This window comes from Saccopteryx bilineata, chromosome 9 (genome assembly GCF_036850765.1).
Source record: "Saccopteryx bilineata isolate mSacBil1 chromosome 9, mSacBil1_pri_phased_curated, whole genome shotgun sequence".
Lineage (NCBI taxonomy): Eukaryota > Metazoa > Chordata > Mammalia > Chiroptera > Emballonuridae > Saccopteryx > Saccopteryx bilineata.
In genome coordinates, this window is record NC_089498.1 from 36,639,035 (window position 1) to 36,661,646 (window position 22,612).

Genomic DNA, 22,612 nt, shown 5'->3' on the forward strand with positions numbered 1-22,612 from the left:
CACAGGTTGACGTGTGCTGTCTTGGGCTCAGCATCCCGGAGCGCCAGGCATTTATGTGCCTCCTAATGCGCTGCAATAGGAAGTACACAACTCTACTATTAAGTAGTATTACCGTAAAAGTTTACCTGAAATAAACGGGATAATAGTATTATTGTTAACAAAACAAACAAAACACAGTCTTTAATTTTTAGAGAGGCACATCAAAATGCTTATGTATGAAATAATATATTTGGGATTTGCCAAAACAAGATGAACTAGATGTAAGGCCACATAAGTTTAAAATTGATGAAATTTGGTGTCAAGCACATGGAGATCTTTTATGCGATTTGTTATATGTTTGAAATTTTCTGTAATCAAGTTTTTTTGGGTTTTTTTTGTTTGTTTGTTTTGTTTTTAAGATTAAGAGAGAGAGACACATAGGAAGGGAGAGAGATGAGAAGCATCAATTATTCCTTGCGACACCTTAGTTCATTGATTGCTTTCTCATATGTGCCTTGATCCAGGGGTTTCAGCCAAGCCACTGACCCCTTGCTTAAGGTAGAGAACTTGGGTTCAAGCCAGCAACTTTGGTCTCAAGCCAGCGACCATGGGGTCATGTCTAGAATCCCATGTTCAAGCAGGTGACCCCGCACTCAAGCCAGTGACCTCTGTGTTTTGAACCTGGGTCCTCAGTGTCCCAGGTCCACAATCTATCCACTGCCCCACCACTTGGTCAGGCAAATAAAATCAAATCTTTAAAAAAATAAATTGCCCAGACCTTGAGACCCTTGTTCTATCTAACACTTGAAAGGAGGACACAAGTGACTCACAGTGTTTGGCTCTAACCCCAAGAGGACCTGGAGATGAGATCAATTTACTTCTGGTTTGTCAATGCCAATCTGATAGCTTTTTTTTTTTTTTTTTTTTTTTTTTACAGAGACAGAGAGAGAGTCAGAGTGAGGGAGAGACAGGGACAGACAGACAGGAACAGAGAGATGAGAAGCATCAATCACCAGCTTTTCTTTGTGCATTGTGACATCTTAGCTGTTCATTGATTGCCCTCCCACATGTGCCTTGACCGTGGGCCTTCAGCAGACCAAATAACCCCTTGCTCGAGCCAGCGACCTTGGGTCCAAGCTGGTGAGCTTTTTGCTCAAGCCAGATGAACCCGCGCTCAAACTGGCAACCTCGGGGTCTCGAACCTGGGTCTTCCACATCCCAGTCCGACGCTCTATCCACTGCGCCACCGCCTGGTCAGGCAGCCAATCTGATAGCTTTAAAAAGGGCTGCGAAAGCCCTGGCCAGGTAGCTCCTTGGTTGGAGCATCGGCCCAAAGTGCAGAGATTGCCGGTTCAATCCCGTCAGGACACATAAAGGAACATATCAAAGTTCCTGCCCCTCTCTCCCCGCCTCTCTGGCTAAAATCAATCAATTAATAAATAAATATTTTTAAATAAAAAATGCCTGTGAAGGCTTATCCTGGTCTTCACTTCAGATCTAGCCAAAGAGCTGGATGATGACTTGACATTTTTAAGTTATAGCAAGAAGCAATCTTCAAAATCCTTATTATTCTTCCTAACACAGTGATACAACCTCCAACTGTTACTGATCACTCTCCAAAATATCATGTATTTACACCATAACACTACCTATTAACCTCTTGATTGAGGTGTGATCACAGCATGAAGGCCTACTACTTAAGATGGATTTTAAAAGGCAAAAGATTTATGCGATCTGAAGAGAAACCAGAGTATAAGATGGATTTTAAAGATGTCAATTGCTGGCCCTGGCTGGTTGGCTCAGCGGTAGAGCGTCAGCCTGGCGTGCGGGGGACACGGGTTCGATTCCCGGCCAGGGCACATAGGAGAAGCGCCCATTTGCTTCTCCACCCCCCCCTTCCTCTCTGTCTCTCTCTTCCCCTCCCGCAGCCAAGGCTCCATTGGAGCAAAGATGGCCCGGGCGCTGGGGATGGCTCCTTGGCCTCTGCCCCAGGCGCTAGAGTGGCTCTGGTCTTGGCAGAGCGATGCCCCGGAGGGGCAGAGCATCGCACTCTGGTCTTGGCAGAGCGTCGCCCCTGGTGGGCGTGCCGGGTGGATCCCGGTCGGGCGCATGCGGGAGTCTGTCTGACTGTCTCTCCCCGTTTCCAGCTTTAGAAAAATACAAAAAAAAAAAAAAAGATGTCAATTGCTGACAGATTCTGAAATTACAGAGGCATTTTAGCATCCATGTTGACAATGACATCATTGCAGAGTCCTTAGAACAATGTAACAAAAAAGTGCTTGCATGTGTGAGGTTTGAAGTATCCGACTTAAATCATGACTTAAATCATGATTTTGTTGCATTTGGACAGCCTGACAACCTCACACAAATCAACAAGTTGTGATACAGTTGGTGTGAGAAAATACAGAATAAAGATGTTGAACGCTGCTTCAGTTTCACACAGAGGAGCTACCAGTTTGTAATGGTTAATTTTATAAATGGGCTCAGGGATTGAGCCCATAGCTGGTAAACCATCATTTTGGGATTGTCTGTGAGGGCGTTTCCAGAAGAGAATAGCATTTGAATCAGTAGACTGAGAAAAGAAGATAGTGCTCACTAATGTGGTTGGGCATCACTGAGGGCTGGAATAGAATAAAAAAAGGAGGAAGGGCAAATTCTCTCTCTTCTTGAGCTAGGACATCCATCTTCTCCTGTCTTTGGACATCTGAGCTCCTGGTTTTCTGACCTTCACTCTGGGACTTACAAGTGGCTCCCCCAGTTCTTAGGCTTTCAGGCTGAGACTGAATCATACTTCTGGCTTCCCTGGCTCTCTAGCCTGCAGACAGCATATCAGTGGACTTTTCAGCCTCCACAATCACATGAGCCAATTCCCATAGTGAATCCCAAATAATGATATATATATATATATATAGTATTGGTACTGTTTCTCTAGAACACTAATTAATACTGTTCAGTACTTTGGACAGCTACCTGTAAAAAAATGAAACTAGATCACCAGCTTACACCATTCACAAAAATAAACTCAAAATGGATAAAAGACTTAAATGTAGGCCGTGAAACCATAAGCATCTTAGAAGAAAACATAGGCAGTAAGCTCTCCGACATCTCTCGGAGCAATATATTTGATGATTTATCTCCATGGGGAAGTGAAATAAAAGACAGGATAAACAAATGGGACTATATCAAACTAAAAAGCTTTTGCACAGCTAAAGACAACAAGAACAGAATAAAAAGACAAACTACACAGTGGGAGAACATATTTGACAATACGTCTGATAAGGGGTTAATAACCAAAATTTATAAAGAACTCGTAAATCTCAACACCAGGAAGACAAACAATCCAATCCAAAAATGGGCAAAAGAGATGAATAGACACTTCTCCAAAGAGGACATACAGATGGCCAACAGGCATATGAAAAAATGCTCAACATCACTAATCATTAGAGAAATGCAAATTAAAACCACAATGAGATATCACCTCACACCAGTCAGAATGGCGCTCATCAACAAAACAACACAGAATAAGTGCTGGCGAGGATGTGGAGAAAAGGGAACCCTCCTGCACTGCTGGTGGAAATGCAGACTGGTGCAGCCACTGTGGAAAACAGTATGGAGATTCCTCAAAAAACTGAAAATCGAACTGCCTTTTGACCCAGCTATCCCACTTTTAGGAATATACCCCAAGGACACCATAGAACGGCTCGAAAAGGAGAAATGCACCCCCATGTTTGTGGCAGCATTGTTCACAATAGCGAAGATCTGGAAACAACCCAAGTGTCCGTCAGAGGACGAGTGGATTAAAAAGCTTTGGTACATATATACTATGGAGTACTACTCAGCCATAAGAAATGATGACATCGGATCCTTTACAATAACATGGATGGACCTTGATAACATTATACGGAGTGAAATAAGTAAATCAGAAAAAAAACTAAGAACTACATGAATCCATACATAGAAGGGACATAAAAATGAGACTCAGAGTCATGAACAAGAATGTGATGGCAACAGGGGTGGGAGGTGGGGGTTGGGGGAGGGGGGAGGGGGTGAAGAAGGAGAGAGGGGTTGGGGGAGGGGAGGGGCACAAAGAAAACCAGATAGAAGGTGACAGAAGACAATTTAACTTTGGAGGAGGGGTATACAGCACAATCAAATGTCAAAATAATCTAGAGATGTTTTATCTCAACATATGTACCCTGATTTATCAATGTCACTGCATTAAATTTAATAAATAAATAAATAATACTGTTCAGTACTTAAAACAACAGGCAGCTATGGAACACTTAAGTGGAAGCCCCAAGTGATGATAGTGGGAGTGATGAGGGACAGGGCACAGGGACATGAGGCCAGTTAGCATGTGCCAGTCCTTCCTGTATAAGAGAAGACATGAAACCTGGCAGCTGGCCTAGAGCACGGTGGTCCTGCTGCTAAGAGAACTTTCACGTGAAGCCAAGTTAGCCTGTGAAGGTCTGCCACTTTAATTCTCCTCTGTCTGCAGACGTTTTGGGGCTTGTTCTTTTGTAATAGAGGAAGTGGTTCTGATGGGGAAAGGCCTTCACTTTCATCAGCTGCATTAAGAAAGGAGATGGGTCAGCTGGAGCCTAACCAGAGCTCAACTGTCAAAGAGCATCACTCTATCACCTCTGCAAAGGTGGGGACAGAAGTGAGCATTCACTTCTGGAATTAAAAAGAAAAAAAAAATAAAAGAAACCTATAGCCTGACCTGTGGTGGCGCAGTGGATAAAGAGTCGACCTGGAATGCTGAGGTTGCCAGTTCGAAACCCTGGGCTTGCCCGGTCAAAGCACATATGACAAGGATCAGTGAACAACTAAAGTGAAGCAACTATGAGTTGATATTTCTCACTCCACACTCCCCTCTCCTCTTGCTGTAAAAAAGTCAATAAAAATAAAATCTGAAAACAAAACAAAACCTAATTCACCAATAGAAAGATGAGAAGTGCCAACAATTTCTAAGTATGATTTCAAATTTGATATATGCACCTGTATGGTCACTTTCCAGCATTAGTGTATTCCTTGCTTTTAGACTTTGAGGTGCAGTTTGCCTTCTCCTTAGAGCAAAAAATACAAATCCTGGCTTTTCTTGTCTTAAAGAAGGCATGTGACCAATCCAGAGTACAATTCAGAAGTGATGACCCAGGAGAGAATGGTGTAGAGCAGGGGTAGTCAACCTTTTTATACCTACCGCCCACTTGTGTATCTCTGTTAGTAGTAAAATTTTCTAACCGCCCACCGGTTCCACAGTAACGGTGATTTATAAAGTAGGGAAGTAACTTTACTATACAATTTATAAAGCAGTTACAGCAAGTTAAAGCATATGTCGGATTTTCACTAAGTTTGGCAGAATAAATCTTTTTTTTTTTTTTTTTTTTTACAGATAGAGAGAGGGATAGATAGGGACAGACAGACAGGAATGGAGAGAGATGAGAAGCTTCAATCATCAGTTTTTCGTTGTGACACCTTAGTTGTTCATTGATTGCTTTCTCATATGTGCCTTGACCGTGGGGCTACAGCAGAGCGAGTAACCCCTTGCTTGAGCCAGCGACCTTGGGTCCAAGCTGGTGAGCTTTGCTCAAACCAGATGAGCCCACGCTCAAGCTAGAGACCTCGGGGTCTCGAACCTGGGTCCTCGGCATCCCAGTCCAATGCTCTATCCACTGCGCCACCGCCTGGTCAGGCCAGAATAAATCTTTTTAAGACAACTTACTATAGTTAAATCTATCTTTTTATTTATACTTTGGTTGCTCCGCTACCGCCCACCATGAAAGCTGGAACGCCCACTGGTGGGCAGTAGGGACCAGGTTGACTACCACTGGGGTAAAGGCATCCAGAAGACAGGGTTGAGGGCAGCAGGTTCCCCATCTGGACTTTGTATCCTGGTCTATGGTGGAGGTCCTGAAAGCTCAGCCTCTAGCCCGCCCACCAATTCTGCCCATCACTCTTTAAAATTCCTTTTCTACTTAATTGGCTAGAAATATTATTTGGTATCTTGAATAGAAAATAAAAGGGTGGTTTGCTCAAAAATCCTGTTTTCAATTTCTTCTTTATAAAAGAATTGCCAGGTGATGGTAGTCACCCTTGATCTGGGCCAGGAATTCACCCAAAAAAAAGATGAAATGTCAATTCCATTTGTAAAACTATCCAGTGAACAGAAGCATATAATTCCTCCAAAGTCATAGAGGTGGAATGGAAGATGGAGAAGGGATTTTTTTTTAAAGATTTTATTTATTCATTTTAGAGAAGAGAGAGAGAGAGAGGGAGAGCGGGGGAAGAGCAAGAAGCATCAACTCCCATATGTGCCTTGATCAGGCAAGCCCAGGGTTTTTTTTTTTTGTTTTGTTTTGGGGTTTTTTGTATCTTTCTGAAGCTAGAAACAGGGAGAGACAGTCAGACAGACTCCCGCATGCACCTGACCGGGATCCACCCGGCACGCCCACCAGGGGCAATGCTCTGCCCACCAGGGGGCGATGCTCTGCCCCTCCGGGGCATCGCTCTGTTGCGACCAGAGCCACTCTTAGCGCCTGGGGCAGAGGCCAAGGAGCCATCCCCAGCGCCTGGACCATCTTTGCTCCAATGGAGCCTCGGCTGCGGGAGGGGAAGAGAGAGACAGAGAGGAAGGAGAGGGGGAGGGGTGGAGAAGCAGATGGGCGCCTCTCCAGGGTTTTGAACTGGAAACCTCGGCATTCCAAGTTGACACTTAATCCACTGCGCCACCACAGGTCAGGCTAGAAAAGGGATTTGAGTACAGAGGTCAGGTTACCTGTGACTTTGTGCTCTCCACCCACTCTATTCTCAGGGACCATCCTCCATTCAAGACCTCTCCCCATTTTCAGTCAAGCCTCAGTCAATGCACATCACTCCTCCTACAGGGCGCTCAAACTCCTGCATAAAGCACCCTCTCCGGAAACAAGAGGTTGAGCCTACAATATCCTTTGTGGCATCTTTATTTTTCTACCCAGTACACGAACAAGGTGAATATGGGTCAGAAGAATCAGCTGCATTGAAACAACACTTCAGCTAATTGTAAAACAGAGGAGTGGACACGGAGGATGGGGTGGTGATTCCAGACCAGCCTCCTCAAAGGGTCTGTGTTCTAAGCCCGTGACCACAGAGGGGGCTCTGGGCAGGACTATGCAGTGCAGGCTCAGGCAAGGAGGAACAAGGACATCACAACAGGGGCTGCAGCCCAGCACGAGTTTATTGGCTTTTGGCATCGCATTCCTTCTTGATGAAGTTGATCAGCCCATTGGTGGAAGAATCATGAGAGGTCACAGGGCTGCTGCCATCAAGCTCAGGCTCAATTTTCTTAGCCAGCTGCTTTCCCAGCTCCACTCTGCCAGAAAGAGGAGAAAGAATGGTATGAGGAAGGTTCCAGTACTGCTAGTGAAATTCACAAGCATTCCCCACCTTCCCCTTGAGTCAGCAACTCACCCCCATTGGTCAAAGCTGTTGATGTCCCAGATGATGCCCTGAACGAAGATCTTGTGCTCATACATGGCTGCAAGGTGGTAGACAGTATACATTAGGGCTCTACCAGCCCAGTACAACTTACCTCAAGCTGTGACCTTCCCCTCACTCACCGATCAAAGCTCCAAGAATGAATGGTGTGAGTTTGGTGAACACAATAGAGTTGGTTGGGCGATTTCCTTCAAAGACCTTCAAAAAACACCCAGAGACGTCCCCCAGTTAGCTATGATCCCTAAATCCTCAGAAGGGAAGCCCACCCTGACCCAGAAACTTGGATACATAGGTCTTTAAGGATAGGCCCTTTTACTGTGCAGGACAACCAGGCATGCCATAAGGCCCTGCCTTGTCCCCACCTTACCCTTCCAACTCCAATATGCCACCCAAAGCCTATGACAAAAATGCTGACCTTGTGTGGCAACAGTTTCTCTAATTCCTCTGGACTCTTTCCTGCAGCCTGGAGCTCCTTCCGAGCCTCCTCTGGTGATTTCCCCTTCATCAGAGCCTCAGTCTGGGCCAAGAAGTTGGCCAGGAGGATCTGATGAGAAAGACATCCAGTTATGCTAGAAGCAGTGTCCGAGCTTCAGGCACAGGGCCAAGACTGCCTGGCACTTCCCAGGCACGGTGGTCCCAGCCTGGGTCAGACTCCGGCCCCCACGCTAGCCCTCAGTTGGAGCAAGGGGGGGTCAGCAAGGCACATCTGATGACATTGGAAAGTAGATAACTACCCTTTAAGGCATATGTATGACTTGCAAAGGGCCCTGCTAAGAACTTTACTGACATCTATTAAGATCCTGAGGAGGAAAGGCATCATTGCTCTTGTAGCTGAGCCTCAGTTTCCTCACGTGCAGAAGTCTGGAGGGGAGAATCAGATCTAACCCAGGTGTGTCTGAGTCCAAAGCTGGGCCCACAAGAACGGCTATTACTCTGAAGAGGTATGAACAATCCTTCTCAGGGACTCTGTCAGGTTAGGAGTCGGACGATTTGCCCATTTGCTGCTGTGGTAGCAAAGGCTGTTCTCCATGATTTTTGCCCTCTGCTGTTACTCCTGTGTATGTTACATGACATGGCAAACTCACAGATGGAATTGAGGTTACAGACCTTAAGATCTGGGGGTTATGCAGTTGGGCCCAATGGAACCACATGGGCCCTTAAAAATACAAGAGGAAGGGAAATGAATTAGTAACAAAGATGCAACAGAAGAAGAGACAGGAGAGAATCGAAGCTGGAGAGGAACTCGACCCACCAGTGCTGATTCTGAGATGGAGGGGACCACGAGCCAAAGTGGCTTCTAGAAGCTGAGAATGACCTCTAGTCACCAGCCGGCAAGGAAACAGAACCTTGGTCCTAACCTGAGCAGAGACCGAGGAAAGCCTGGTAGACTTCAGACCCACAGAAACCGAGATAATACATGGGTGTGGTTTGAAGCGACTAAATTTATATCAACTTGTTATGGCAGAAATCGAAAACTAGTCTAACTGCCGACCAATGCATGTCTTCAGAGGTCTGGGTGCGATGCAAGCCTAGGAAAGTGCGAGGAGGGTCTGGATGGGGGCTGTACCTTGTGATGCAGACCCTTCCGTATTGGGTGCTGGGTCTGGACCGGGATGAGGAAGTCACAGGGTATCATCTTGGTGCCTGTGAACAGCACTGTGGTCACTCAAGCGTCTACCCCGGTGCTGTCATGGGGGACAGCATGGTCCTAATGGAGAATTCTGTGCTGGTGGGCCCTCTCCCTCCCCAGCAGCACCATGCCCGGGCCTGGTGGATCCTACCTTGGTGGATGAGTTGGTAGAAGGCATGCTGGCCGTTCGTCCCTGGTTCCCCCCACACAATGGGACCCGTCTGATGGTTCACACGGGTGCCAGACTTGGTGATATACTTCCCATTGGACTCCATGTCACCCTAGAATGTGGACAGAAATCCAGTCCTCTATCTGCAAGTGTTGTTCCTTCATGCACTGTGCCCAAATCCCACCTGGGATATACCAGGCACAGCTGCTTTGCCCTGACCCCACGAGATCTCCCAGGCACGATCCTTTCATCCCCTCCCCTGTGAGGACCCTGGCTCACAAGGACCCACGACCAGAAGGTGGGTATGAAAGTTGCAGGAAGACTTCTCACAAGCAAAAACTGGTCACAAAATCTTTAATTGGTTTCTTTTTTAAAAAAATGTTTATTCCAGCCTGACTTGTGGTGGCGCAGTGGATAAAGCGTGGACCTGGAACGCTGAGGTTGCCGATTCAAAACCCTGGTCTTGCCTGGTCAAGGCACATGTGGGAGTTTCCTCCTCCACCCTTCTCTCTCTATCTCTCTCTCCTCTCTAAAATTAAGTCTAAAAAAATTTTTTTTAAAGCGTCTATTCCAGGCCCTGGCCGGTAGGCTCAGTGTTAGAGTGTAAGCCCAGCATGTGGATGTCCCGGGTTCAATTCCCGGTCAGGGCACACAGAAGTGACCTTCTGCTTCTGCACCCCTCCCACCTCACTTCTCTCTTTCTCTATTTCCTCTCCCGCTGCCATGCCTTGGTTGGAGCAAGTTGGCCCCGGGCACTGAGGATGGCTCCATGGCCTCATCTCAGGTGCCAAAATAGCTTAGTTGCCAAGCAATGGAGCAACGGCCCCAAATGGGCAGAACTTCGTCCAGTAGGGGGCTTGCTGGGTAAATCCCAGTCAGGGTGCATGCGGAAATGTGTCTCTCTGACTCCCTGCTTCTAACTTAAGGGGAAAAAAATGTTTATTCCATTGATCTCAGAGAGAAGAATGGAGAGAAAGGAATAGATAGGAACATCAATCTGTTCCTCAATGTGCCCTGATAGGGGATCGTACCGGCAACCTCTGCACTTCGGGAGGATGCTGTAACCAATCGAGCTATCCAACCAGGGCTCGACTGGTTTTTAAAGGGAGAAGCAGGCTGGCATCCAGAGCGTACACTGCAGGAGTCCCCAAACTTTTTACACAGGGGGCCAGTTCACTGTCCCTCAGACTGTTGGAGGGCCGCCACATTCAGTGCTCCTCTCACTGACCACCAATGAAAGAGGTGCTCCTTCTGGAAGTGCGGCAGGGGGCAGGATAAATGGCCTCTGGGGGTCACATGTGGCCCGCGGGCCGGGCCGTAGTTTGGGGACGCCTGGCGTATAGCCTTTGAGGGCTGTCACTTCAACTAGATGCCAGACCTCAGGGCGCATTTGCCTCTCCATCAAGCACAGGATTCACACCCAGATGTTGGTGAAAGTCAGCTGTGACTGCCTAAGGGCTGCAGGGCAGGGACTGGGTTTGTGCTAAACAAAAGCAGGGACAGATGTGGAAGGCTGGCTGCCTGCCTGGAGCAGAATCTGGACTAAGAGAGGGGCTCACAGGCTCTGGAGAGTCCAGGGGAGCAGAGGGCTGTGAGTAGCCCAAAGAGGCACCACAACCTGGGTGTGAACTTGCTTTTCTGGAAGGACAATAGCAGTTCAAGCCACAGGGGTCCTGACCTGCGGCCTCATCCTGTCACAGGCACACAGAGTCATGTCCAAGAAAGAGATGACCCAGTTGGGAAACATGCCCTCAGCCAAGCCAGGGAACCATGACATCAGTCATGCCCTTCCCACGGAAGTCAAACTCAGCGGACACTCAAATCGAACAGGTCTTCGATGCCAGGATTCACCATGAGACGGGGAGCAGAGGTGAGTCTTGGCATGCCCAAGGGTAATGGGGAAAAGGCTCCTGGAAGTGCAGCAAACTGGGTACCTGGGCTCAGGGGCCTTTCAAGGCCCCCCTAGGCTATGTTGACCCCAAGGCCTGGCTGGGCAGCTGGTACCTGCTGGAAGTAGGCAGCAAAGCGGTGCAGGTACTGGTCATAGGGCAGCATGGCATGCGTCTCACACCCAAAGCAGTTGATGTACCAGATACCCAGCAAAGCCAGCAGGACGGGCACATTCTTCTCCAGGGGTGTCGTGCGGAAGTGCTGGTCCTGAAATGAGAGCAGAGTGGGTGGGCACTGAGCAGCTGCCAGGGAGGGAAGGAGAGGGGAGGAGGTGGACTGACTACAGTCTCTGGTCAGCGCCTGGCAGAGACCATAAGCCTCCGCACTTACCATCCAGTGAGCCCCTGAGAGCAGCTGTTCGAAGTTGTCAAATCCTGTGACACAAAAGCAGCAGCATCAGAAACGGCCATGCCCTAAGCCCTCCTGGCAGTGGGCACAGCTGCTTCTGGAGCCAGGGAAAGGCTAGCTGTGGAGCCAGAAGAACGAGGACCTGGGAGGAATCGGGCTTGCAGAAAGCCTCTCTAAACAGAGCAGGCTCTGAGCGCAAAGAGGATCTAACTTCGCCTCACATGGGAAACAAGGCCTCCCCAACCCCCATCTGGGAAACAAGCAGGACTGCAGTTGTGAGGGACAGAAGGAGAGGCCAACCTGCAAACCCCAGAGACACTTGGTCCATCCCTCCAGACCTGAAAGAAATGTACCAGCCATGGGCAGCGAGGCCAGTGGCCTGTGGGGGCAGGAGGTGCTCAGTGACACGAGACCCTCACCCAGCCTTAGACTGTCAACCTTGTTCGCCAAGCCAGAAACATGCACACTCACCCACGTGCAGGGCAATGGAGAGTCCAATGGCTGACCACAGAGAGTAGCGTCCTCCTACCCACTAAGAGAGAAAGAAAAGGTGCTGAAAAAGGGTTGGCACACCCGCCCCCCTCCCTCCTGCCACAAAACTTGGTCCTGAGAGCAGTGCTCTTCCACAGGTGTGGCTCAGAGGGCCTGGGTCCAGCCCACCTCCGGCCAGGTGCTGGGACTCTGCTGAGCCTCCAGACTCAAGCAAAGACCTTACCACAGCTGGTCGTCTCCTTAGACACCAAAAGAGCCAGTGCCTTATACTTGTGCCAGGTCCAGCCTCTTTAAACACTGACAGATCCAGAACCTCATACCTGTGCCAGGCCTTACCTCCTTAAATATCGGCAGACCCGGTGCCTCATACCTGTCCAAGGCCCTACCTCCTTGAATATCGACAGACCTGGTGTCTCATACCTGTGCCAGGCCCTACCTCCTTAAATATCGGCAGACCCAGTGCCTCATACATGTGCCAGGCCCTACCTCCTTAAATATCGGCAGACCCGGGGCCTCATACCTGTGCCAGGCTCTACCTCTTTAAAAATGGACAGACCCGGTGCCTCATACCTGTGCCAGGCCCTACCTCCATAAATATCGAGAGACCTGGTGCCTCATACCTGTGCCAGGCCCTACCTCCTTAAATATCGACAGACCCGGTGCCTCATACCTGTGCCAGGCCCTACCTCTTTAAATACCGACAGACCCGGTGCCTCATACCTGTGCCAGGCCCTACCTCCTTAAATATCGGCAGACCCGGTGCCTCATACCTGTGCCAGGCCCTACCTCCGTAAATATCGACAGACCCGGTGCCTCATACCTGTGCCAGGCCCTACCTCCTTAGATATTGACAGACCCGGTGCCTCATACCTGTGCCAGGCCCTACCTCCTTAAATATCGACAGACCCGGTGCCTCATACCTGTGCCAGGCCCTACCTCTTTAAATACCGACAGACCTGGTGCCTCATACCTGTGCCAGGCTCTACCTCCTTAAATATCGACAGACCCGGTGCCTCATACCTGTGCCAGGCCCTACCTCCTTAAATACCGACAGACCCGGTGCCTCATACCTGTGCCAGGCCCTACCTCCTTAAATATCGGCAGACCCGGTGCCTCATACCTGTGCCAGGCCCTACCTCCGTAAATATTGACAGACCCGGTGCCTCATACCTGTGCCAGGCCCTACCTCCTTAGATATTGACAGACCCGGTGCCTCATACCTGTGCCAGGCTCTACCTCCGTAGGCATCGACAGACCCGGTGCCTCATACCTGTGCCAGGCTCTACCTCCTTAAATATGGACAGACCCGGTGCCTCATACCTGTGCCAGGCCCTACCTCCGTAGGCATCGACAGACCCGGTGCCTCATACCTGTGCCAGGCCCTACCTCCGTAGGCATCGACAGACCCGGTGCCTCATACCTGTGCCAGGCTCTACCTCCTTAAATATCAACAGACCCGGTGCCTCATACCTGTGCCAGGCTCTACCTCCTTAAATATCGACAGACCCGGGGCCTCCTACCTTTGCCAGGCCCTACCTCTGTAGTCATCGACAGACCCGGTGCCTCGTACCTATGCCAGGCCCTACCTCCTTAAATATGGACAGACCCGGTGCCTCGTACCTGTGCCAGGCTCTACCTCCTTAGATATTGACAGACCCGGTGCCTCATACCTGTGCCAGGCCCTAACTCCGTAGGCATCGACAGACCCGGTGCCTCATACCTGTGCCAGGCCCTACCTCCGTAGGCATCGACAGACCCGGTGCCTCGTACCTATGCCAGGCCCTACCTCCTTAAATATGGACAGACCCGGTGCCTCGTACCTGTGCCAGGTTCTACCTCCTTAAATATGGACAGACCCGGGGCCTCATACCTGTGCCAGGCCCTACCTCCGTAGGCATCGACAGACCCGGTGCCTCATACCTGTGCCAGGCTCTACCTCCTTAAATATCGACAGACCCGGTGCCTAATACCTGTTCCAGGCCCTACCTCTTTAAATATCGGCAGACCCGGTGCCTCATACCTGTGCCAGGCTCTACCTCCTTAAATATGGACAGACCCGGGGCCTCATACCTGTGCCAGGCCCTACCTCCGTAGGCATCGACAGACCTGGTGCCTCATACCTGTGCCAGGCTCTACCTCCACAGGCATCGACAGACCTGGTGCCTCATACCTGTGCCAGGCTCTACCTCCTTAAATATCGACAGACCCGGTGCCTAATACCTGTTCCAGGCCCTACCTCTTTAAATATCGGCAGACCCGGTGCCTCATACCTGTGCCAGGCTCTACCTCCTTAAATATGGACAGACCCGGGGCCTCATACCTGTGCCAGGCCCTACCTCCGTAGGCATCGACAGACCTGGTGCCTCATACCTGTGCCAGGCTCTACCTCCACAGGCATCGACAGACCCGGTGCCTCATACCTCTGCCAGGCTCTACCTCCTTAAATATCGACAGACCCTGTGCCTCGTACCTGTGCCAGGCCCTACCTCCGTAGGCATCGACAGACCCGGTGCCTCATACCTGTGCCAGGCTCTACCTCCGTAGGCATCGACAGACCCGGTGCCACGTACCTGTCCAGGCCCTACCTCCGTAGGCATCGACAGACCCGGTGCCTCGTACCTGTGCCAGGCCCTACCTCCGTAGGCATCGACAGACCCGGTGCCTCATACCTGTGCCAGGCTCTACCTCCGTAGGCATCGACAGACCCGGTGCCTCGTACCTGTGCCAGGCCCTACCTCCTTAGATTTCGACAGACCCGGTGCTCATACCTGTGCCAGGCTCTACCTCCTTAAATATCGACAGACCCAGTGCCTCATACCTGTGCCAGGCTCTACCTCCTTAAATATCGACAGACCCGGTGCCTCATACCTGTGCCAGGCTCTACCTCCGTAGGCATCGACAGACCCAGTGCCTCATACCTGTGCCAGGCCCTACCTCCTTAAATATCGGCAGACCCGGTGCCTCATACCTGTGCCAGGCTCTACCTCCGTAGATATCGACAGACCCGGTGCCTCATACCTGTGCCAGGCCCTACCTCCTTAGATATTGACAGACCTGGTGCCTTATACCTGTGCCAGGCCCTACCTCCATAGGCATCGACAGACCCGGTGCCTCATACCTGTGCCAGGCTCTACCTCCTTAAATATCGACAGACCCGGTGCCTCATACCTGTGCCAGGCTCTACCTCCTTAAATATTGACAGACCCGGGACCTCATACCTGTGCCAGGCCCTACCTCCGTAGGCATCGACAGACCCGGTGCCTCATACCTGTGCCAGGCTCTACCTCCTTAAATATCGACAGACCCGGTGCCTCATACCTGTGCCAGGCTCTACCTCCACAGGCATCGACAGACCCAGGGCCTCGTACCTGTGCCAGGCTCTACCTCCTTAAATATCGACAGATCCTGTGCCTCGTACCTTTGCCAGGCCCTACCTCCGTAGGCATCGACAGACCCGGTGCCTCATACCTGTGCCAGGCCCTACCTCCTTAGATATCGACAGACCCGGTGCCTCATACCTGTGCCAGGCCCTACCTCCGTAGGCATCGACAGACCCGGTGCCTCATACCTGTGCCAGGCCCTACCTCCGTAGGCATCGACAGACCCGGTGCCTCGTACCTGTGCCAGGCCCTACCTCCGTAGGCATCGACAGACCCGGTGCCTCATACCTGTGCCAGGCCCTACCTCCGTAGGCATCGACAGACCCGGTGCCTCGTACCTGTGCCAGGCCCTACCTCCGTAGGCATCGACAGACCCGGTGCCTCGTACCTGTGCCAGGCCCTACCTCCACAGGCATCGACAGACCCGGTGCCTCATACCTGTGCCAGGCTCTACCTCCACAGGCATCGACAGACCCAGTGCCTCATACCTGTGCCAGGCTCTACCTCCGTAGGCATCGACAGACCCGGTGCCTCGTACCTGTGCCAGGCCCTACCTCCGTAGGCATCGACAGACCCGGTGCCTCATACCTGTGCCAGGCCCTATCTCCACAGGCATCGACAGACCCGGTGCCTCGTACCTGTGCCAGACTCTACCTCCACAGGCATCGACAGACCCGGTGCCTCATACCTGTGCCAGGCCCTACCTCCGTAGGCATCGACAGACCCAGTGCCACGTACCTGTCCAGGCCCTACCTCCGTGGGCATCGACAGACCCGGTGCCTCATACCTGTGCCAGGCTCTACCTCCGTAGGCATCGACAGACCCGGTGCCTCATACCTGTGCCAGGCCCTACCTCCTTAAATATGGACAGACCCGGTGCCACGTACCTGTGCCAGGCTCTACCTCCATAAATATCGACAGACCCGGTGCCTCATACCTGTGTCAGGCCCTACCTCCTTAAATATCGACAGACCCGGTGCCTCATACCTGTGCCAGGCCCTACCTCCTTAAATATCGACAGACCCGGTGCCTCATACCTGTGCCAGGCCCTACCTCCGTAGGCATCGACAGACCCGGTACCTCATACCTGTGCCAGGCCTTACCTCCGTAGGCATCGACAGACCCGGTGCCTCGTACCTGTGCCAGGCCCTACCTCCGTAGGCATCGACAGACCCGGTGCCTCGTACCTGTGCCAGGCCCTACCTCCGTAGGCATCGACAGACCCGGTGCCTCGTACCTGTGCCAGGCCCTACCTCCGTAGGCATCGACAGACCCGGTGCCTCGTACCTGTGCCAGGCCCTACCTCCGTAGGCATCGACAGACCCGGTGCCACGTACCTGTGCCAGGCCCTACCTCCGTAGGCATCGACAGACCCGGTGCCTCATACCTGTGACAGGTCTCTTTAAACACTGACAGATCCAGAACTTCTTACCTGTGCCAGGTCTGGCCACCTCACAAACAAAGCCAGCTCTTCATACCTGTGCCCAGTTTCCTCAGACACTGACTGACCTGCCACCTCATGCCTGTGCCAGACCCTGCCTCCTCATACCTGTGCCTTGGACACTGACAGATCAGACTTTCATACCTGTGCCCGGTTCTACCTCCCTGAACACTGCCAGAGCCAGTAGCTTCCATCGAGGACACTTCCCTGACCAACGAAAGACCCCGACCTCCTACCTGGCCTTGGCCCCGCCTCCTCAGATACTGAGAGACCCAATGCCTCTTACTTTGGCCGGGCCTTGCCCTTCTGACACTAACAGACTCAGCGCCTCATACTTGTGCCTAGCCTGCCTTTTTAAATTAAATTTTACTTTTTAAATAAATGTATTAATTTGAGAGAGAGGAAGAGGGAAAGAGAGAGACATCAACTTGTTCCTCCACTTATTTATGCACTCATTGGTTGATTCTTCTATGTGCCCTGACCAGGGATTGAACCTGTACCCTTGGCAAATAGGACGACATTCTAACCTACTGAGCTAGCCGGCCAGGGACTAGCCTGCCTCTTGAGACACAGGCCCAGTGGCTCATACGTGGGCTTCACTGATCGCCTTGGCCTCAGCCCCAAGTCACACAAAAATCTACTGTTCACACTGCCTTTTTGCGCCACTTTGTATCATCAGAATCCTCAGAACTCCATTCACATCTTTCTAACAACTATCTATGGAGCACCCACCATGCTCCCAGCACAGAAAATGAAAACAGTCCATAGGATAGAAAGAGGTAAATAAAACAATCATGCCTATATGATAAAGAGATACAAGAGCTTGGGAGAAAGGAAATATAGTACTGAAACCATTTATAAAAGGTACCTACAGAGAGCCTCTTAGACCACACCTTTCATCTATGTAGCTCCTCAGGCCACTCAGCCTTCTGTGCCTCACCTGTGGCCCAGACTTTGCATTATCTAACAAGGTATTATCCTATCTTTTTCCTCACCTGGGTAAGTCAGACCCTATGCCAACCAAACTCCAATACTATAAATCACACCTTGGACTAGTTATAGGTCCTTAGGCATCTGCAATCCCCTGAGCTCTGCCCATCACACCCGGCCAGGCTCTCGACATGGGTCAGGGCATTCTACCTGTCCTACCTGATCCTAAGAGCTCTCAAGACCTTGCAGGAAGACCCAGGTATACATACCTAGAATGACCATCTTTCCCTTGATGAGTCCCACACTGCCCACCTACCTACCTGTGACCAATTATTCCGCCTGTGTCTGACCTTCTCGGGCCCCACCAGCCACACCAATGAAGCATTCCTGGGCTAGATCTTGCCCACTCATTTTACTTAACAAGCCCAAAGATCTCAATTCATACCGAATCCAGGTAGCAAGAACCTACCTAAGGCCCTGGCCGGTTGGTTCAGCGGTAGACGTCGGCCTGGCATGCGGGAGACCCGGGTTCAATTCCCGGCCAGGGCACATAGGAGAAGCGCCCATTTGCTTCTCCACCCCCACCCCCTCCTTCCTCTCTGTCTTTCTCTTCCCCTCCCGCAGCCGAGGCTCCATTGGAGCAAAGATGGCCCAGGCGCTGGGATGGCTCCTTGGCCTCTGCCCCAGGCACTGAAGTGGCTCTGATCTCAACAGAGCGACGCCCCGGATGGGCAGAGCATCGCCCCCTGGTGGGCGTGCCGGGTGGATCCCGGTCGGGCGCATGCAGAAGTCTGTCTGACTGTCTCTCCCCGTTTCCAGCTTCAGAAAAATACAAAAAAAAAAAAAAAAAAAAGAACCTACCTAAGATGTTTCTATACCTCTGCCCATGTGGCCCTAGATCCATGGACTTGCTGACGCAGCCAGTGGGCACGGATGCAATGGCTTCCCCAAGGGGGTAAGCTCTGTGTCTGTGTCCTACTCCAGTGCTCCACACTGCAGGGTTAGACACCTGTCAGAGGCAGGACAGCTCAGCTAATGGGCCAAGTTTCATGTACGTGCCTGGACCTGATCCTTGCATCTCAACCTAGAGACCCAGGTCCCTCTCCCTGATCTCAACAACTCAGACTCCTTCCACCTTCCTGAGAGGTCCAGCTTTATCTACGTGGGCTTCCAGGCCTAACTTAAAGAGACCCAAGTCTACATCCTATGCTTGCCTCTTCTTTTTATGTCTTCTACAGATCCGACACTAACAACCCCCGGTTAACCTGTGCACCAATACCTCACTGAGGAGTCAGACCTCATCAGACACGAATATCTCTCCATACCTGTGCTCCACGGACCCCACGTGAGAGATGTAGGTAGGTCTACCTACCTGTGACTAACCCATGTTCCCCAAGCCTAACCTCTACAATCTGGGTCAACACAACTGAGTCAGAACCATGCTCCAAAGACTTCACCTGCAGGATCCAGGTACACATACCTCTAGCTCCAAAGTCCTTGCTTGACATCCAAATCTACCTGAGTCTAACTTGGGTTCTAGAGCTCCTATGAGCCCCACAGTGCTCTGCCTACAAGAAGACTCCAGTGCTGTGGGCCTGACCGGAAAGGCCACTGTACTCCGGTTCCTCAGGCCTCACCAAAAAAACCCAGGGGTACCTACCTTTGCTTGAATCCAACACCTGAAAAAGCCAACTCTACTGTGTTCAACCTTTAACTCCTTAAGCCTTGTACATACTACACTTTGCAGATGGGCGTTGCCTACTGGTCTTTGACTCTGGTTCCTCAAACCACACTTGGTGGACCAGCTCTACCTACCTGTGGATTGATCCTGGGTCCTCAGATACACCTGACAGGCCACTTCTACTTACATGTGCTTGACCCTAGTTCCTCAGCCATACCTGAAGGGTCAGCTCTGCCTACCTGTGCTTGGCTTGGCTCCTCAGACCACACGTGGTAGGATGATTCTACCTACTTGTGCTTGACCTGGGGTCCTCAGCACCTGACAGGCCAGTTCTGCCTACCTGCGCGTGAGTTAGGCTCCTCCAACTACAACTGGTGGTCCAGCTCTGCCTACCTGTGCTCGACCTTGGCTCCTCAGACCACACCTGACAGGCCAGTTCTGCCTACCTGTGCTTAACCTTGGCTGCTCTGGTCATACCTGGTAGGTGAGCTATGCCTACCTGTGCTTGACCTTGGCTCCTCAGACCACATGTGGTAGGACAGTTCTACCTACTTGTGCTTGACCCCGAGTCCTCAGACGGCACCTGGCAGACCAGCTCTACCTACCTGTGCTCGACCTTGGCTCCTCAGACCACATCTGGCAGGCCACCTCTGCCTACCTTTGCTTGACCTTGGCTCCTCAGACCACATGTGGTAGGACAGTTCTACCTACCTGTGCTTGACCCTGAGTCCTCAGACGGCACCTGGCAGACCAGCTCTGCCTACCTGTGCTCAACCTTGGCTCCTCAGACCACATCTGGCAGGCCACCTCTGCCTACCTGTGCTCGACCTTGGCTCCTCAGGCCACATCTGGCAAGCCACCTCTGCCTACCTGTGCTCGACCTTGGCTCCTCAGGCCACATCTGGCAGGCCACCTCTGCCTACCTGTGGGCTCGACCTTGGCTCCTCAGACCACATCTGGCACGCCACCTCTGCCTACCTGTGCTTGACCTTGGCTCCTCAGACCACATCTGGCAGGCCACCTCTGCCTACCTGTGCTTGACCTTGGCTCCTCAGACCACATCTGGCAGGCCACCTCTGCCTACCTGTGCTTGACCTTGGCTCCTCAGACCACATCTGGCAGGCCACCTCTGCCTACCTGTGCTTGACCTTGGCTCCTCAGACCACATCTGGCAGGCCACCTCTGCCTACCTGTGCTTGACCTTGGCTCCTCAGACCACATCTGGCAGGCCACCTCTACCTACCTGTGCTTGACCTTGGCTCCTCAGACCACATCTGGCAGGCCACCTCTGCCTACCTGTGCTTGACCTTGGCTCCTCAGACCACATCTGGCACGCCACCTCTGCCTACCTGTGCTTGACCTTGGCTCCTCAGACCACATCTGGCAGGCCACCTCTGCCTACCTGTGCTTGACTTTGGCTCCTCAGACCACATCTGGCAGGCCACCTCTGCCTACCTGTGCTTGACCTTGGCTCCTCAGACCACATCTGGCAGGCCACCTCTGCCTACCTGTGCTTAAGCCTGGCTTGTCCAACCACATCTGGTGAGCCAGCTCTACCTACCTGTAAATGACCCTGGCTCTTTACACTGGTACATAGTATGCCGGCTTTGCCTACATGTGCTTTACCTTGGCTCCTTAAACCACACCTGGTGGGCCACCTCCACCTACCTGTGCTTGATCCTGGTCCTCACACAGCACCTGGCAGGCCAGCTCTGCCTACCTGTGCTTGACCCTGGCTTGTCCAACCACATCTGGTGAGCCAGCTCTACCTACCTGCAAACAACCATAGCTCCTCATACTGTACCTAGCGGGCCAGCTCTGCCTGCCTGCCTTTGCTTGACCTGGGTTCCAGACCACACTGCGTGGGATAGTTCTACCCACCCATGCTAGGCCCTAGGTCCTCAAACCACATCTGGCAGCCAGTTCCGCCTGCCTGTGCTTGACTGTGCTTCCTCAGACTGAACCTATAGAGCCAGCTCTACCTATAGATGACCATGGCTACTTACACAGCAGCCTGGAGGCCAGTTCTACCTACCTATGCTTGACACTGGGCCCCAGAACACACCGGTCAGGCCAGCTTTGCCAACCTATGCTTGACCTTGTGTCCTAGACCTCACCTGAAAGACAGTGCTCCTGTGTTTGATGCTGGGTCCTCAGACCACACAGAGCAGCTTTTTTTTACCTGCGTGTTACCCTGGCTCCTCAGAACACACCTGGTGGGCCAGTTCTACCTACCTGTGCTTGCTCCTGGCTGCTCAGACTGCACCTGGAAGGCTGGCTGGGCCTCATCTTATCTGCTCACATCCTGTCGAAGGCAATCAGTTCCTACCTGAGCTAGGCTGTGACTTTTTAGACTTCACTTGTCAGACCCAAAGTGTGAACTTGCCCTGATGCCGGCTCCACAGACCTAACCTGACAAACCCCGCTCTACCTACCTGTGTTTCACTGACACTGACAGACCCACGGACACAAACCTGGGCCAGATGCAGATTCCATAGACCTTGCCTGAGAAACTCAGTTCCATACACCTGTACCTGCCCACAATTCCTCAACCTTACAGGACATCCCTACAAGACAGAGAGATGCAGTTCCACCTGCCTATCTTGACCTTACCTGGGAGCCCCAGACCTATTCACTTTACCCAATCCCAGCTGCTTAGAGCTCACCCGAGAGACCTCGCTCTGTCCACCTGTCTTCACTTCATAATCTGAGGCCGTCTTTCCAGATGAGCTGAACACTGGTTCCTTAGGCCTCCCCTGCACATCTGCTCTACCCACCTGTGCCTGAGCTCACCCGTGAGACAGAGTTGAGTGAATGAAGCTAGCCATGGCTTTTCAGGTTAACCTACCTCTGCTTGCCCTTGGTTTCCCAGACATTACCTGAAACGCTCAGCTCCATCCACCTGTGCTTGCCTCCAGCTCCTCAGATGTAGAACACAGCTCAGGGACTGACCTCAGCAGCTCAGGCATTAGTTGTTCAAGACCCAAAAATACTAACCTGTGTATCTCACCTCAACTCCTCAAACCTCACCAGACAGACCTGCTCCACATGCCTGAGTCAGACCTGGAATTCACAAACCTTCCCCATCCTTCTGCCTGGCTCCACCGTTCAGTCTTTTCCCCAGGGACCCAGGACC

The 22,612-nt window shown here is 51.7% G+C and overlaps 1 protein-coding gene across 1 annotated transcript in view; it reads right to left on the bottom strand.

Annotated features, from left to right (window-relative positions):
• Positions 1-6,925: 6,925 nt before the first annotated feature.
• GPI (glucose-6-phosphate isomerase) overlaps positions 6,926-22,612 on the bottom strand; it is a 34,209-nt gene continuing 18,522 nt past the window's right edge. Inside the window, exons 10-18 of the mRNA XM_066242135.1 lie at positions 12,024-12,084; positions 11,535-11,578; positions 11,259-11,411; positions 9,237-9,366; positions 9,023-9,099; positions 7,871-7,999; positions 7,578-7,653; positions 7,429-7,495; positions 6,926-7,330 (exon numbers count right to left, since the gene is read on the bottom strand). Coding sequence (XP_066098232.1) covers positions 7,195-7,330; positions 7,429-7,495; positions 7,578-7,653; positions 7,871-7,999; positions 9,023-9,099; positions 9,237-9,366; positions 11,259-11,411; positions 11,535-11,578; positions 12,024-12,084 — 873 coding nt within the window. The 3' untranslated portion in view covers positions 6,926-7,194. The remainder of the gene's footprint in view (positions 7,331-7,428; positions 7,496-7,577; positions 7,654-7,870; positions 8,000-9,022; positions 9,100-9,236; positions 9,367-11,258; positions 11,412-11,534; positions 11,579-12,023; positions 12,085-22,612) is intronic.